This window comes from Scatophagus argus, chromosome 5, assembly GCF_020382885.2.
Source record: "Scatophagus argus isolate fScaArg1 chromosome 5, fScaArg1.pri, whole genome shotgun sequence".
Taxonomy (NCBI): Eukaryota; Metazoa; Chordata; class Actinopteri; family Scatophagidae; genus Scatophagus; species Scatophagus argus.
Genome location: NC_058497.1, coordinates 25680560 through 25695360, shown reverse-complemented (window position 1 = coordinate 25695360; position 14801 = coordinate 25680560). Strand labels below are relative to the sequence as shown.

The window sequence follows — 14801 nt, the reverse complement described above, 5'->3', positions numbered from 1 at the left end:
CCCTGACCCTGACCCTGACCCTGACCTTTGACCCTGACCTTTGACCCTGACCTTTGATCTTTGACCTTTGACTTTTGACCCTGGCCTTTGACTTTTATCCTGACAAACTCACCTCACCTTAAACCAAGTCTTCACCCTAAAAGTTATTCATGTCCCCATGGGGACTTGCATTTTGTCCCCATAGGGTAGGTGAGTCCCCACATGTAGCTGTGCAAACAGGTTTTTGTCCCCATGAGATCAGAAAAACACGTACACACACACACACACACACACACACACACACACACACGCACACACACACACACACACACACACGCACGCACACACACACACACACACACACACACACACACACACACGTCACCAGTGTCTGTTGATGTTACCTGATGAAGCTGCTTCTTCTGTCCTCTGCCTTTACGTGTCCAAATTTCCATTGATCTGTCCTTCATTTTCCTCTCTTGTCTTTCTGTCCCTGTCCTGTCTGCCCTGCTGTCTCTGTCTGTGTCTGTCTGTGTCTCAGTCTGTGTCTTTCAGCAGTGTCACTGACTCCACCATGTCCCTCAACGTCATCACTGTAACTCTGAACATGGGTGAGTACCAGCAGCAGAAGACGTTTGGAGCTTTTTTAAGTTGATTCGTTTAGCTGGTGAACCAGAAGGACATGCGGGTCCATCAGTCGTCTCCAACCAGGTCCCATCTGATAATGTCCTCACGTGCTGAGTCATCGTGATGAGTCATACACAAGATTAATGACACTAAAATAAAAGAATCCCAACTGATCTGAAGTCGCACAGACAACACATCACATCGTCCAACAGTGTGTGTGTTTGCAAGAGTCCACCAGGAAGACTCACCTTGTCTCTGCCTGTCTGCCTGTCTGCCTGCCTGTCTGTCTGTCAGAGAGGTATAACTTCCTGGGTATCAGTATCGTTGGTCAGAGTAACGACAGAGGAGATGGAGGGATTTACATCGGCTCCATCATGAAGGGCGGAGCGGTGGCAGCAGACGGACGCATCGAGCCTGGAGACATGTTACTGCAGGTACTGCAGTACTAATACTGCTGTCTGAGACATTAGCATCTAGTGTTTTGGTAGAGGTAATAGTATTTGGTGGTGGTACTAACAGCAGTACCTTCTGTTGGTGCGTCAGGTGAACAACATCAACTTTGAGAACATGAGCAATGACGACGCTGTCCGAGTCCTGAGAGAGATCGTCCACAAACCAGGGTGAGACGTCTCATTCTACTGCTACTGCTGCTACTGCTACTACTGCTACTACTGCTGCTGCTACTACTGCTACTGCTACTACCACTGCTGCAGCTGCCTTTGTGAATGAACTCACTCACACAGGAAGCAGCTGGTTGGTCCACCACTGAACACACACTTTATGTCTGTCTGTCTGTCCGCCTGCCTGTCTGTCTGTAGCCCAGTGACGTTAACGGTGGCCAAATGTTGGGATCCAAACCCACGGAGCTGCTTCACACTGCCGAGGAGTGAGTGACCAGCAAACACACACACACACAGCTGTTTTCATCACTTGTGAGGAGTCTTGGCCCTCAGTCTAATCATGTCTTGTCTTAAATTCACTGATTTGCGTTGGGGTCTGGCAGTTTGGGACGCCACACCAAAACTCGTCACCTGCTCTAACTGGCCTCACAGTCAGAAAGTGTTTTTCCTGACACTGACCGCTTATTGAGTTGGTCTCTAACTTGACTGGGATGAAGTTAATCACATCAGGGAAAACATTTCCACGAAACGTCTTCCTGTGAACACGACCGCCATGTGACGACTTGGCGTGATCTGTTCGGTCTGCAGTGTTTTCTCATGTATCGCAGTCAGACTCACATTCTGTGTGTGCCGTGTGATTCTCCCTCCTCCTCCATCTGTCAACACGTGGCTGAAGGCGAACCGGTCCGACCCATCGACCCCGCTGCGTGGGTGTCACACACCGCCGCCATGACAGGAAGTCTCCTCCCACACTATGGTGAGACCCCCATCAGCCACTGCAGCGCGCGTCCGTCATCTGTCTGTCTGTCCGTCACTCCAAAAGTGATGTCATATTTTTTCAGACGTGCACGAAGAAAACCACCTCACCATCCACAGCGACATGACAGCTGTCGTCAAGGCGATGGCCAATCCCGCGTCGGGCCTGGAGGTTCGGGATCGGATGTGGCTGAAGATCACCATCCCTAACGCCTTCATCGGTAAGAAAGTCAGACCAGACCGAGGCACACGCTGCAGCATGTCTTAGTTTTCTCCAGCAAGTTCTTTGAAGATTAGCGTCTCACTTCGGTTTGTCTTCTTTCCGTCCAGGTTCAGACGTGGTGGACTGGCTCCACCGTAACGTCGAGGGTTTCACCGACCGCCGTGAGGCTCGCAAGTATGCAGGGAACCTGCTGAAGGCTGGCTACATCCGACACACCGTCAACAAGGTGACCTTCTCTGAGCAGTGCTACTACGTGTTCGGAGACCTCTGTGGAGGTGAGGACACGCGCCGCCACAGTCAGCAGGTCTGATGGGTTAGGACTGCAGCACAGTAACTCTGTCACACGTAGCCCAAATCCTCTTCTGTGGTGTTGAACATGTAGGTGTCTGATCATTACTGAACTCTGTGTGAACTCTGTAAAACTCTGCTGAAATGTCTGAAGCTGCAGTACCCGTAATGACCACAAGAAGGAGACAACCCCCCCCTCAAAGGTCAACAGCTCCACAAAATCAAAAAGTAACAGTTGTTTTATAGGAACATCACTTGCCATAACTGAGAGGCTCGCTAAGCTAGCTAAGGTTACAGCTCACCTGAGGAAAACGCCAGGAGTAGATGCACTCTTCCTTCTGCGTAGTGACACAGAAAGAAAATAGTTCCCTCATGAAACTGCTCACAACAAGGTTTGCCGATTATCTTGAATAACCCGGTCAGTAAGCTGGTCAGGAACCGGCTCAGGAACCGGGTCAGGAACCGGCTCAGGAACCGGGTCAGGAACCGGCTCAGGAACTGGGTCAGGAACCGGGTCAGGAACCGGGTAACCTCCTCAGACCAACAATAATCGTGTGATTCCTCCTGTGTGTCAGATCTCGGTGTGATGTCTCTGCTGGACCATGAAGAAGCTTCCAGTCGAGGAGGAGGAGGAGGAGGGGGATCAGACTGTGACCCGCTGGCTCCAACTTCTGGTCCCCAGTGGCCCCCAGCCTTCCCCTACCAGTACCCCGTCCCTCACCCCTACAGCTCGCCTCACCCCCTCCACCCGCTGCCAGCCTGGGGAGGAGGAGGAGGAAGTCAGCACAGTGAAGGTGACCCTTATTGCCTTTCCACGCTGACGATGCTGATCATCATCATCTTCAGCCCCGCATGCTGAACATGTTCATAGGGATCAATGGAAAACATGGATGCTTTAGCCTTTCTCAACTAATAGCTCAAAAATCACAAATGGAAAAGACATCAAACTTGGAACACAGAGTCCTTTTAAGTTTGAAATCAGCATATTAAAAAGGCTCACCAGTAGCGCCATCATGTGGCTGCTTATAAACCATCACCATCAGAAAAATTGTTATTTCTGGAGTTGTTGGATGTAGTCAAAGCTCCTTTTTCACCAAACTGGATTGTTTTACCATTTTCTGTTTCCTTCCAAACTTCACGTGCTCCATCAACGTACCAATACTAACGCCCTGTGGCCGGTTTGTGTTTGATGTGTTGGGGAAAATTATTTTTGTGAATTGTGTTTACAGGAAGTCATAGCAGCGGATCGAACTGTAGCGACGCTGAGAAAGAGGGAGGAGGAGGACGCAGCGAATCAGAGCTGACCAGACAGGAAGCGAGTGCATCGCCTGATAAGCAGCTGAAGGCGGAGTCACCCGGGGACGACAGGACCCAACGACACCCGGCCTTCATCTCTGGTTTCCTTGGTAACAAAGACTCAAAGGACCTCCCGCCGGCCCCCTCGCCGTCTCGAGCTCAGCGTCCCGACCTCTCTGCTTCCCGACAGTCCTTCTGTCTTGCCATGGGAAACCCCAGTGATTTCTTTGTGGATGTCATGTGACCCTGTGATGGTGATGTCACATCCTGGAAACACTTTTCCTGGTTTAAAAGTGTCACATATGTACGTAAAAGAAATTTGTACACAGTCCACTGATGGTGATATCAGAGTCATATTTAAGTTTTTAACAAAAATCCACTGACTGGAAAACATATTTGTTTTCAAGTGTTTGAACTCATTCAGGGAAGTTTGAATTTTAAGATAATTTCAGGAGAAAAGCACGTCAGAAATGCATTTATTTACATTTACGTGTGGACGACACTGTGGACTGCTTTAAATGATGCTGGAACAGATGTGGCCTGGGATCACCTCGGGACGCCCCAGTAGGAGCTGGAGGCTGTGCTCCATAAGATAAACGGATGGAGGACTTGGACCGCTCAGGCCTCGGGGAGGAAGCGACGTGGAGTATTCGTTTACAGGATGATGCGGTTGTTAAATACGAACCGGTTTGACCAGTCCCTGCCGCGTCCAGTTTGTCTGCACCGTTTGTTTCTCAGTGGAGCCCAAAACTACTGATCAAGTCGAGCTTGTGTACCTCATCGTTTATCGAATCGTTTGCTGTCTTTTCACTCACATTTCTGATGAACAGCTGACATGAGATCACACTGTGCACCTGAGCTCCTCCCACAGAGCACACCTTTAATATTCTATATTCACAGATGTGTATACCAGATATTTGCCCATAAACCGTTCAAACTGGTGTTGGTACAAAGCTTGATGATAAGCATCCAGATTTTTGTTTTGTTTTGTTTTATGAGCACAGTTTTATTTTGTCTCTGCTGTCTGTCTTCACTTTCACAAGCTTTTTAACATGAAAAAAACACAATAAAAAAAATTTCCGCAGACATTTTGTGTTGATTCTTTTTTCTTTTTCTCAAACAAGAACTCAAAAGTAAGACATGCAAATGATGTGATCCACACAGTCCACATTTTTAGACTAATGTAGTGAGGAAAAACTGACATTTATTTCCACAGAAATTGGGAGCAGTTTCCTGTGAGATCAGGCTCCTGCACTCATCCCACTCTGTACAACATCTACAGAAATATTACTGCTATTTTTATGTGCTGTGTGGTCATCTGAGGCGTCAGGGAGGCAGCATGGAGGAGCATCTGCTGCGTAGACTCTGTGTGCTGTTTCACGATGAGTTAACAACACTGATGAGCTCGTCTTACTTCATACAAACTTGAATTCAGATGGAGTGTGCTTGCACTTAGTGAGTGAATTTTGTTTTTCCCTGAGCACGTTGCTCTCAGTCATCTCCCAGCTGAAAGTATGGATGGCTGCATTTCCACAGCATCATCTCTAGAGGTACAAAGTGGTACTACAAGACAGGCTGGGCCGGGGCTAGCTGGTTAGCATGCTAACTTCAGTAGATATCGTTATCTTTTTTATTACTTCTTCAGATTCTGTAGATAAATGTGTTTACTTTTTAATGTTTGAGACTAAAATTCGTACATAATGCACCTTTAATGAAGATGATTCATATGCAGAGCTCCCCGCTTACTTTCTCCTGATAGAAGGAGGAGGGAGGGACGCGTCCCAATCCGCACACCACCGCCTCGGCCGCCGCGAGCGGTCAGAGCCCGAGAGCAGCAGCAGCAGTTATCCTGTTGGTGTCTCAGTCATTTCATACATCGGTCTTGATCCAGTGAAAATAAATGCCTGTGAAGGGTTGAAATACAGTTTAGTGTAGCACGAGAAGTGTATGAGGAGGCTGGTTGTTCTGAACGGAACGCAACCGGGTCGGGCTGCCGTCAGCTGACAGTCCGCTCCTGCTGCCGACATCTTGCCTCCGACCCGGACGAGACGGTGGAGCCCGGTTTTCACGGTCAAACGCCGTGATGGAGTGACGGCAGGGCCGGAGTGACTCTCTGTGAGGCAGCCCCGGAGGCACAGCAGCATCTCTGCGGAGCGGGTAAGAACACAGAGGGCCATTTTCAGCACCGTTTGTCTCTCCGTCTCCCTGTCTGCCTGTCTGTCTGCACTGCAGCAGTGGTGAAGTGACCGCGGCGCAGTCGTCACCGTCTGACTGCTGCGGCAACGTTAGCAGGTGTTGCTAATGGCTAATTGTCGTCCTCTCAACAGCCATTTAAAATCCTGATTTTCAATAATGTATTGTTCGTCAATAACGAAGCATTAACTGTTACGTGTAGGTCGTATTTTATTATCTGTTATGTGTCAATGGGGACTTCCTTTCAATTCGGCGCATACAAACAACAATTATGTTCTATATTATTGCGACTTTTGAGCCAATAAATTGAACCTTATCGTTTGATCGATAAATACCGTCGTTTTTCCCTACACCGAGGAGTACGTGACTGGGCGGAAACTTCAGCCGATAGGTTGGTTTGTGTCATTCAGCTGAAACGTTGAAAGCTGAAATCTTCCCGGACTTATAACTGAATATTTATGTGCCGACAATATTAGAACTATGTGATGATATATGTGTAGCGGAGTCTGAAAATAAACGAGAACCTATTAAAATGTCATATTTTTAAATGAAGTTCGGAATGCTTTCAGACGGCCAGAGCCGTTAGCTCATCTGGAAGGTTTTCTGCGAGCGTTCACATCTGGAGAGTAACGTTTCCGTCTCCACATTTAAGGTGTTTTACTGTGGTTAGCATTTTACCGTTTCTATGGTGAAGTGGATCTGTAGACGGACAGCAGCAGCTAAGCTAACATGCTAAGCTAAATCAGTGGTGTGCACTGACTGTGTATCTGTTAGCTCGTGTAGCACACAGGAACAAGGCAGCTAAATTCTTTCCATATGTTTTCCATGTATGTTAAGTTTGTACAGAAGAACAATTCTGCCAGCAAAAGAGAAAATGGAAACAATAGAATATAAATTGTGATATTAAAAATACTCATGGAGAGAGATAATTGTAACTTAGCTGATAAATTATTCTTTAAAAAATAATATTTTTGTTAGATTTTGGTATCTTAGCCATGGTGTCGAAAGAGGTTTTGAGTGTTGTATTTGTATGCTAGTACTGCACCCAAGTTTAACATTCAGGCGTTGAGGCAGCCTTAATCAGTATGGAAGCTAAGTTCAGGTAAGAGTAAACAACATTAAATCTCATCTGACTTTTGCAGGCAAACTGAAGGTAGATGTGAGATAAAATGATCTTGGGAGTCACGTGAGGTCATAATGCAGACTTGGCCTGGTGGACGTGGACCTTCATCAGTTCCAGTGTTTTGTTAAAGCTAAAATGTGTGAAGGATGGACGTCTTGATGTTTGTGTTCTCGTCAGTGTGTTCTGAGCTGGAAATCTGAAACTGGTTTGTCTTTTTTCATTGTGTGTGTGTGTGTGTGTGTGGTGAGGTCTCAGGATGGGGGCTACACTAACTTATCATAATGATTCATACTGATAATGATTTTATGTTTTATCAACTCATATCATCTTCATGAGGTCATCACTTGTCTTTCTGAGCCATCGGTTTTATGAAAGTCTTGTAATAATCATCCTCGTCTTCGTCGTGCTGCAGCGACTCTTCGTTATGAGCAGCTCAGACTGACTGCCGGGCGTCGGCCATGATTGGTGGACTCTTCATCTACAACCACAAGGGGGAGGTGTTGATCTCCAGGGTTTACCGCGATGACATCGGGTGAGTCCTTCAGGCGACTGCTGATGTTCCCATGTGCCAGTCACTAACGTCTGCCGGGGCTGGGGAGGATAAGTAACTGACTGAAGTCTTATTTATGATTATCACAGGAAGTACGGTTCAGTTGAATGGATTTTGAGGGAAGTAAAAGCGTGATGTTTCACAGCTGCCCTGATGGTGCAGATGTGTGGTGGTTTTGCACTGAACCAACACTAAAGTCAACCACAGTCGGTATGAAAACCTGTAAAAACCTTTGATTCTGAATTGAAAGTTTTCTTTGAACATTTTAGTTGTATAGTTAACAATTTACTTTTGAAAATTGAAATCCAAGTGTAAGAACTTGCTTTGTTGTGTTTATTTGTCAAACTGCCTGATGTTCTGGTGGCTCATGTCAAACTGCAACATGCCAACGTTACTCACCAGAAGCTGGAAGCAAGCGCTGGCCAAAACGCTGCAGCTCAGTCCACTTGCTAAGTGAAGTGGTTTTCACTAAGTTCGGTCTGGACCAGCGAGTTAGTCTCACACAACGGGACTTTCCTCCACGCGTCATGTTAGTGCTGTACCGACCCGTCCAGGTGTGTTCAGGTACAGTCAGGATATTCAGAGCCTTGTAGTGAAGCGAAGAGAAAGATGCCGGCGGCACTCAGGCAACTGAACCAAGCTGTGGAGAAACTGTACAGTTTCTGCAGCAGCACAAGCTTTTCTGCAAACTACTGATGGTCATTCATGTAATTAATTATATAATCCTTTCAGTCAAGCAAAATGTCAGACATTTGCTGCCTCGAGCCTCTTAAATGTTTCCGCAGATAACCTGGTGCTCTTAAGTAACCCGGCCTCGCGGTATCACCAGCTCAGGTAAATATCTGTACTGCAAGGCTTCTGTCGTAGTACACGTGTGTGCATACAGTGAAAGTCCTGACGCTCATTTTGCTGTAAGTCTCTTAATGTCCACAGAGGACGGACAGCATGTCATTGCTGTGTCATAATGTTCTCCTCACCATCACACATGAGAGCAGCAGGAGCTGAACTGAAATCTGTACAGACTTTGTGCTCCGAGACATTCGGCCCCAACATGACCGACGTCACAGGAATGTGTAGCACTGATCTGCAGTCACGTATGAAGGATTTCTGTCCTCCTCCTCTAACATGAGTCATCAGCTGTTCAGCCTCATCTGTTTTTATTTTTAAACTGACTGAGAATTCTTCTTCCTGGCAGTAAAAGCCTCTTCAGACGGTCTGAATCGTTACTGCAGAGATCTGTGCTGCAGCCTCCCTGTTGCTGTGTGATGCAGAGAGCCTGTTGCTAGGCAACAGCAGCACTAACAGAAACCTCAGAGCGATGAGGTCATCTCAGTCTGCACTACTGACTGTGCATAGAGAAGGCTGACGTGAGAGCTCCCAGAAGTGAAGCCAAACATGCGTGGCGCCCCCTGGTGGCTGGCTGCAGTGCAGCTCATAAACTCCTCCCACTCCGTGTCAGCAGATGGGACACGGGTCAAACTAAAAACTGTGCAGCTCTCAAACCGACAGACCAGAAGCTTTCTCCTCCTGTTTCATCAGTGTCGAGGCGTCAACAGGAAGTGATCTGTACGTCTCGTCTGTTTTTCCAGGAGAAATGCAGTGGATGCGTTTCGAGTCAACGTCATCCACGCCCGGCAGCAGGTCCGCTCGCCGGTCACCAACATCGCCCGGACCAGCTTCTTCCACGTCAAACGCTCTAACATCTGGCTGGCAGCCGTCACCAAGCAGAACGTCAACGCCACCATGGTGTTCGAGTTCCTCTACAAGATGTGTCACGTCATGTCCGCCTACTTCGGCAAGATCAGCGAGGAGAACGTCAAGAACAACTTTGTCCTCATCTACGAGCTGCTGGACGGTAAACACATGAGGGGGACGGGAAATGACTTTCAGCATCTCGCTTCACGTGACACGAAGATCTTTCTGTTTGGCTTTTAAACCTGGAGCACCAACAGGAAGTGCCATCTGTCTCCCTCCTGAAGCCGCCGTCGCTCTGCCGCTCTGTTGTTTTTTTAGGTTTTGATTTTTGTAAGCGTTGGATAAGAAAATCAAAACCTAAAGAAAATACAGCGCAGACGGGAGTCGTCTCTGCTGAGCCGCACGTCTGTCCAGCTGTGACGCTGTTTGTTTGTTTGTTTGTTTGTTCGTTTGTTGTAACCGTGTTTGTGTCCTGCAGAGATTCTGGACTTCGGTTATCCTCAAAACTCAGAGACTGGAGCTCTGAAGACCTTCATCACTCAGCAAGGCATCAAGAGCCAGGTGTGACCGAAACACGACTCAAGTTAATGTGCAGTTTGGTGCAAGACTTTTAATGTGAAACATCCACAGGAAGTGTAAAGTTTCATTGGCGGTTGCTAACTAACTGTTTCCTGTTGGTTCTCCTTTGACCTCCTGCTCATCTGGACCATCCTGCAGCACCACGTGAGTCCACACACACACACGCACACACACACACACACACAAACACACACACACACACACACACACACACCTCAGCTTAGCAAGTGTGGTACTACTGATACTGCAGTAAAATACCAGTGAAAATGTGTCGTGTGTGCAGACCAAAGAGGAGCAGTCGCAGATCACCAGTCAGGTGACGGGTCAGATCGGCTGGAGGAGAGAAGGAATCAAATACCGACGCAACGAGTTGTTTCTGGACGTGTTGGAGAGCGTCAACCTGCTCATGTCACCACAAGGTACGCAGTACTCGCAGTACTCGCAGTACTCGCAGTACTCACGGTACGACTGCTGCTGCTACGGCAAGGCGGCGGGGGAAATGTTGATGCACCCGACACTTAGAATGTTCTGTTCCTTTTGTCAAAAGCACACATTTTTAATTAACAGTAAAGACGATTTCTTTACGTCTTGACTCGACTTAATTTCCTGTCAGGGTGAGTGAGGATCAAGATTAGATTAAAAAGACCTTCAGGCGCTGCAGCAGCACAAACCCAAGAATGAGTTCAGAAAATTAAAGTTAAAAATGTTACAAGTAAATAAAATAAAATGAAGTTTAGAAATGAAAATATAAACCAAAACAGCAATTCTATTCAGTATTAAAGGCAAAATGTCAAACAAAATGAAAACCTCACACTCTCAGTGACATTGATGTGATGCTCTTCAGTGTGTATCGATCACACTGATGTGATCGAGTATTGATTCAGATGAGCTGCTCGTGTGTTCATATGAGCAGAGATGCTGAGCAGCGTGACATCACTGTTAGGAGGACGTGTAGTCCCGCACTGAGCCACCAGAGGGCGACATCAGACGTCTAACTGTGTGTGTGTGTGTGTGTGTGTGTGTGCGTGTGCGTGCGTGCAGGTCAGGTGCTCAGTGCTCACGTCTCAGGTCGGGTGGTGATGAAGAGTTACCTGAGCGGGATGCCTGAGTGTAAGTTTGGGATGAACGACAAGATCGTCGTCGACAAGCAGGGAAAAGGAGGAAGCGCAGAGGACGGCAGCAAGAGGTCAGAGGTCACACAGGACGCTGAGAGACTCTGAGCTCCATACGTGGTCACTCGTGTAAACATCTTACACGCTGACTTCTCACTCATTTTCTCCCTGAATGGTAGAATTTCCTTTTTGTCCTGTTGTGTTACTGTGGTGCTAAAGTGGTGATTTTTCAGTAGGAGTTCTGAACTGACTGAACTGGTCCTCTGTCCCCGTCCTCAGTGGTAAACAGTCGATAGCCATCGACGACTGCACCTTCCATCAGTGCGTCCGCCTCAGTAAGTTTGACTCTGAGCGCAGCATCAGCTTCATCCCTCCGGACGGCGAATACGAGCTCATGAGGTCAGAGGTCACTGGGCACACGGCACGGGCTTCGTCAGATCCGTGACGTGAGCACGCAGCGTGAGACCGTCTGTCTGTGTGTCTGTCTGTCCGCAGGTATCGAACCACCAAAGACATCATCCTGCCCTTCAGGGTCATCCCTCTGGTCCGAGAGGTCGGCCGCACCAAGCTGGAGGTCAAAGTCGTCATCAAGTCCAACTTCAAGTCGTCGCTGCTGGCTCAGAAGATCGAGGTAAAATCCAGATTGAAAAACAACAAGATTTTCATCATCGTCATCATCGTTATTGTTGTTGTTACATCGTCATTAAGCGCTGACAGGCATGAGAGAGGCCAGATGTGAAGACAGCAGTCTGAAACTGATTGATCTGACTTGCCCCCCCGTCAGGTCCGGATCCCCACCCCCCTGAACACCAGCGGCGTCCAGCTCATCTGCATGAAGGGAAAAGCGAAGTACAAAGCCAGCGAAAACGCCATCGTCTGGAAGTAAGTGATCACCGCGTGCCGGGCGTCTGACTTTACTGAGAATAAATTCAGACACGGCGAAGCTCGTTAATGTCGTGTTGCTTTGTCTTTGTGCCGAGCGCCGGCGTCTCATGTGTTCGCCGCTCAGAGGCGGCCGCGCTACGTGAGCCCTGCTGTTAGACCACATCTGGCGCTCTGCCCAGACTTTCAGGCTAAAACTGCTGCTCTCGAATTTCTGCTCCCCACTTTGACAGTAATAACTGATGGCGTCACACGCCAGACCGAGCAGTTCAGGCGTCGTTGCGTTCAGGTGAACTCGTCCCTGCAGGTGGCTCAGAGCTGCAGCTGTGTGTGTGTGTGATGCTGATGTATTCTGCCTGGACTGATCGATAGTTCGACCTCTGAGCTGAGCAATAAAACCCGTCTGTGCTGACAAAGAGATCAGAGCAGCTCTGCAGCATCAGCAGCTCCGCCTCCTGCTGCTGCTGCTGCTGCTGCTGCGTCAGCACGACGCCTCCACATTACATCATCAGGTCAGACTCGGTCTGCACGGTTCATCATCCTGGTCTGTACAAGAAGCAGGACTACGGCGTGACGCCGCAGCGGGCAGGAAACGGTGACGGACGTCTGCCTGAACCTAGAAAGCTGATTGACTCGTGTGTTGATCAGCTGATTGTTCAGGCTCTAATGAGTGTGTGTGTGTGTGTGTGTGTGTTGCAGGATAAAGCGCATGGCGGGGATGAAGGAGTCTCAGATCAGCGCAGAGATCGAACTGCTGCCAACCAACGACAAGAAGAAGTGGGCTCGACCTCCCATCTCCATGAACTTTGAGGTCAGAACCTCGACTCAGTCTGCCTCCCTGCCTGTCTGTCTGCCCGCCTATCTGTCTGTCTGTCTGCCAGCCTGTCTGTCTGTCTGTCTGTCTGCCCGCCTGTCTGTCTGTCTGTCTGCCCGCCTATCTGTCTGTCTGTCTGCCAGCCTGTCTGTCTGTCTGTCTGCCTGTCTGTCTGCCCGCCCGCCTGTCTGTCTGTCTGCCAGCCTGCCCGCCTGTCTGTCAGCACGTCAGTCGACGTCTCCCTGGTGTCGAACAAGCGTTCAGCAACAGTCATGCGTTCTGTCGTGTTCATCAGGTGCCGTTCGCTCCGTCGGGTTTGAAGGTTCGGTACCTGAAGGTGTTCGAGCCGAAGCTGAACTACAGCGACCATGATGTCATTAAATGGGTTCGCTACATCGGACGCAGCGGCATCTACGAGACGCGCTGCTGATCCCGCCAAGGCTGATGAGAAGGAAGGAAGGACGCCTGCGACATCGTAGTTGTTGTGTGTGTGCGAGTGATGTGATCAAATTGTCTTCAGGTGGGACATCAGTTCAGGTGGTTTTCATTCAGTTCGTGGTGACATTTTTGTATTTGCTTCATTTCACACGTCGTATGAGCGCCATGTGGGGACGCACGTCAGCCAATCACATTCCAGAACACCTCAGCAGTCTTCACAGCTCCAAAGTTTTGGCTTAAGTTTTGGTTGCTGCAGATTACATTCAGAAGAGTCAGACCAGAGTGAGTCCTCCTGTCTCATAGTCAATCTGTGTGGTTACCCAGCATGCTTCAGTCTCACTCCGTTTTAACATGTTTGCTTCATTTCATTTCTTTTTTATTTTTTTTTTACTGTTTTTGTATCCAGATATAAGAAGTCGTGTGTGTGTGTGTGCGTGCATGTGTGTGCGTGCGTGCGTGCGTGTGCGTGCATGTGTGTGCGTGTGTGTGTGTGTGCGTGCGTGTGTGTGTGCGTGTGTGTGGCAGCAGATCAATGTACTGAACATTTTGCCAAATTTTCTGTTTTCTCAATAAAAGCAGACATCAGACTGACTGATGTTTCCTGATGACTGACAGACGGTTTCATGTTTAATGTTGTTCAACCAAACTTTATTCATAAAGTTCCTTTGCAGGTGACAAAGACAGCCGTGAAACACGTCCTCAGAATCGAAATAAAAGTGAAATATTAACAGTAAAACTGCTGAAAACGCATTCTGCTCTTTAAGGTTCTCCGCACATTCAAAACCGTCTCTGAATCGAGTCTGACTTGTGTGACGTGTAGTGAACTGGGACATGTTTTTGACGAGTTGACCTGCTGGACGTGACGTGTCCTGCGGTCTCAGTGTGTTAGCCGGTGCGTCCGTCTGATGGAGACGCAGCGAAGTCCCCCAGCCGGATTCAAACCCACCGTGTTCTGATTTAATCTTCTAATCTTCTAATCTCTTAATCCGAACCACAGGGGGCGCTGCACGTCGTCTGAGCTGAAGTCTCAGAGCCAGCAAAGATCAAAATAATAAAAGCAGCCAGTTTTTATTTAGGATTCTGACACCATTTTGTCGTGGAGCAGGAAACAAAGGACTCTGTTTGTGTGCGGGCCCCCTCCCACATGCGGGGCCCCCTCCCCTCCCCTCCCCAGGGCCCCCTGCACCCCTGTCACGACCTGAGGACGTAACCACAGAGCAGCGCTGTGGCAACGGCAACCCGACCGCCCCACCCGCCGCTCAGCCCCACAGGGGGTCTGGTTGGTGAAATGTGAAGGAAGTCGATGAGTTCAGTGAAGTTTAAACCTTTGCAGCGTGTAAATCGGCTCTGAAACATCAGCTGTGATCCGCAGCCACGACGACCAGGCGGCAACTTGTTTGTTTTCAGCTCCGGAGAAACAAGACGAGATGATTGTGAGATGTGGGAACCTGCTGCTGAGTGACCGCCGTGTGAGTGTGTGTGTGTGTGAGTGTGTGTGAGTGAGTGTGTGTGAGTGAGTGTGTGAGAGATGGACAGATGAATGGACAGAGGTGTAATTAAATCCTCATCCCTCAGCTCCGGCTGAAAACCTGTCTCCTCCTCCGTCTCTCTCTGGGCGACGCACCA

At 48.6% G+C, this 14801-nt stretch overlaps 2 protein-coding genes across 9 annotated transcripts in view; both read left to right on the top strand.

Moving 5' to 3' along the window:
- Window positions 1-4869, top strand: part of LOC124058697 (segment polarity protein dishevelled homolog DVL-3) — a 10818-nt gene extending 5949 nt beyond the window's left edge. Inside the window, exons 8-16 of the mRNA XM_046388172.1 lie at window positions 521-590; window positions 901-1040; window positions 1150-1226; window positions 1425-1492; window positions 1903-1983; window positions 2069-2203; window positions 2313-2480; window positions 3069-3287; window positions 3723-4869. Of these exons, the coding sequence (XP_046244128.1) occupies window positions 521-590; window positions 901-1040; window positions 1150-1226; window positions 1425-1492; window positions 1903-1983; window positions 2069-2203; window positions 2313-2480; window positions 3069-3287; window positions 3723-4033 (1269 nt within the window). The 3' untranslated portion in view covers window positions 4034-4869. The remainder of the gene's footprint in view (window positions 1-520; window positions 591-900; window positions 1041-1149; window positions 1227-1424; window positions 1493-1902; window positions 1984-2068; window positions 2204-2312; window positions 2481-3068; window positions 3288-3722) is intronic.
- Window positions 4870-5606: 737 nt separating this feature from the next.
- On the top strand, window positions 5607-13789 carry ap2m1b (adaptor related protein complex 2 subunit mu 1b). 8 transcript variants are annotated; one of them, XR_006843285.1, is made up of 13 exons: window positions 5611-5946; window positions 7518-7637; window positions 9245-9510; window positions 9829-9911; window positions 10068-10073; window positions 10213-10348; window positions 10971-11115; window positions 11321-11440; window positions 11537-11672; window positions 11826-11923; window positions 12623-12734; window positions 13033-13227; window positions 13656-13789. XR_006843285.1 is itself a non-coding variant. In XM_046388221.1 (12 exons), exons 2-12 carry the CDS (start codon window positions 7564-7566, stop codon window positions 13165-13167), a joined length of 1311 nt encoding a protein of 436 aa, XP_046244177.1. In that variant the 5' UTR covers window positions 5612-5946; window positions 7518-7563; the 3' UTR covers window positions 13168-13619. The 8 variants fall into 8 exon arrangements, 6 of the variants coding, with proteins under 6 accessions (XP_046244181.1, XP_046244177.1, XP_046244180.1 ...); XR_006843286.1 differs by lacking the exon at window positions 13656-13789 and adding an exon at window positions 13594-13610 and having other exon boundaries at window positions 13033-13229; XM_046388221.1 differs by lacking the exon at window positions 13656-13789 and having other exon boundaries at window positions 5612-5946; window positions 13033-13619.
- Window positions 13790-14801: the final 1012 nt, after the last annotated feature.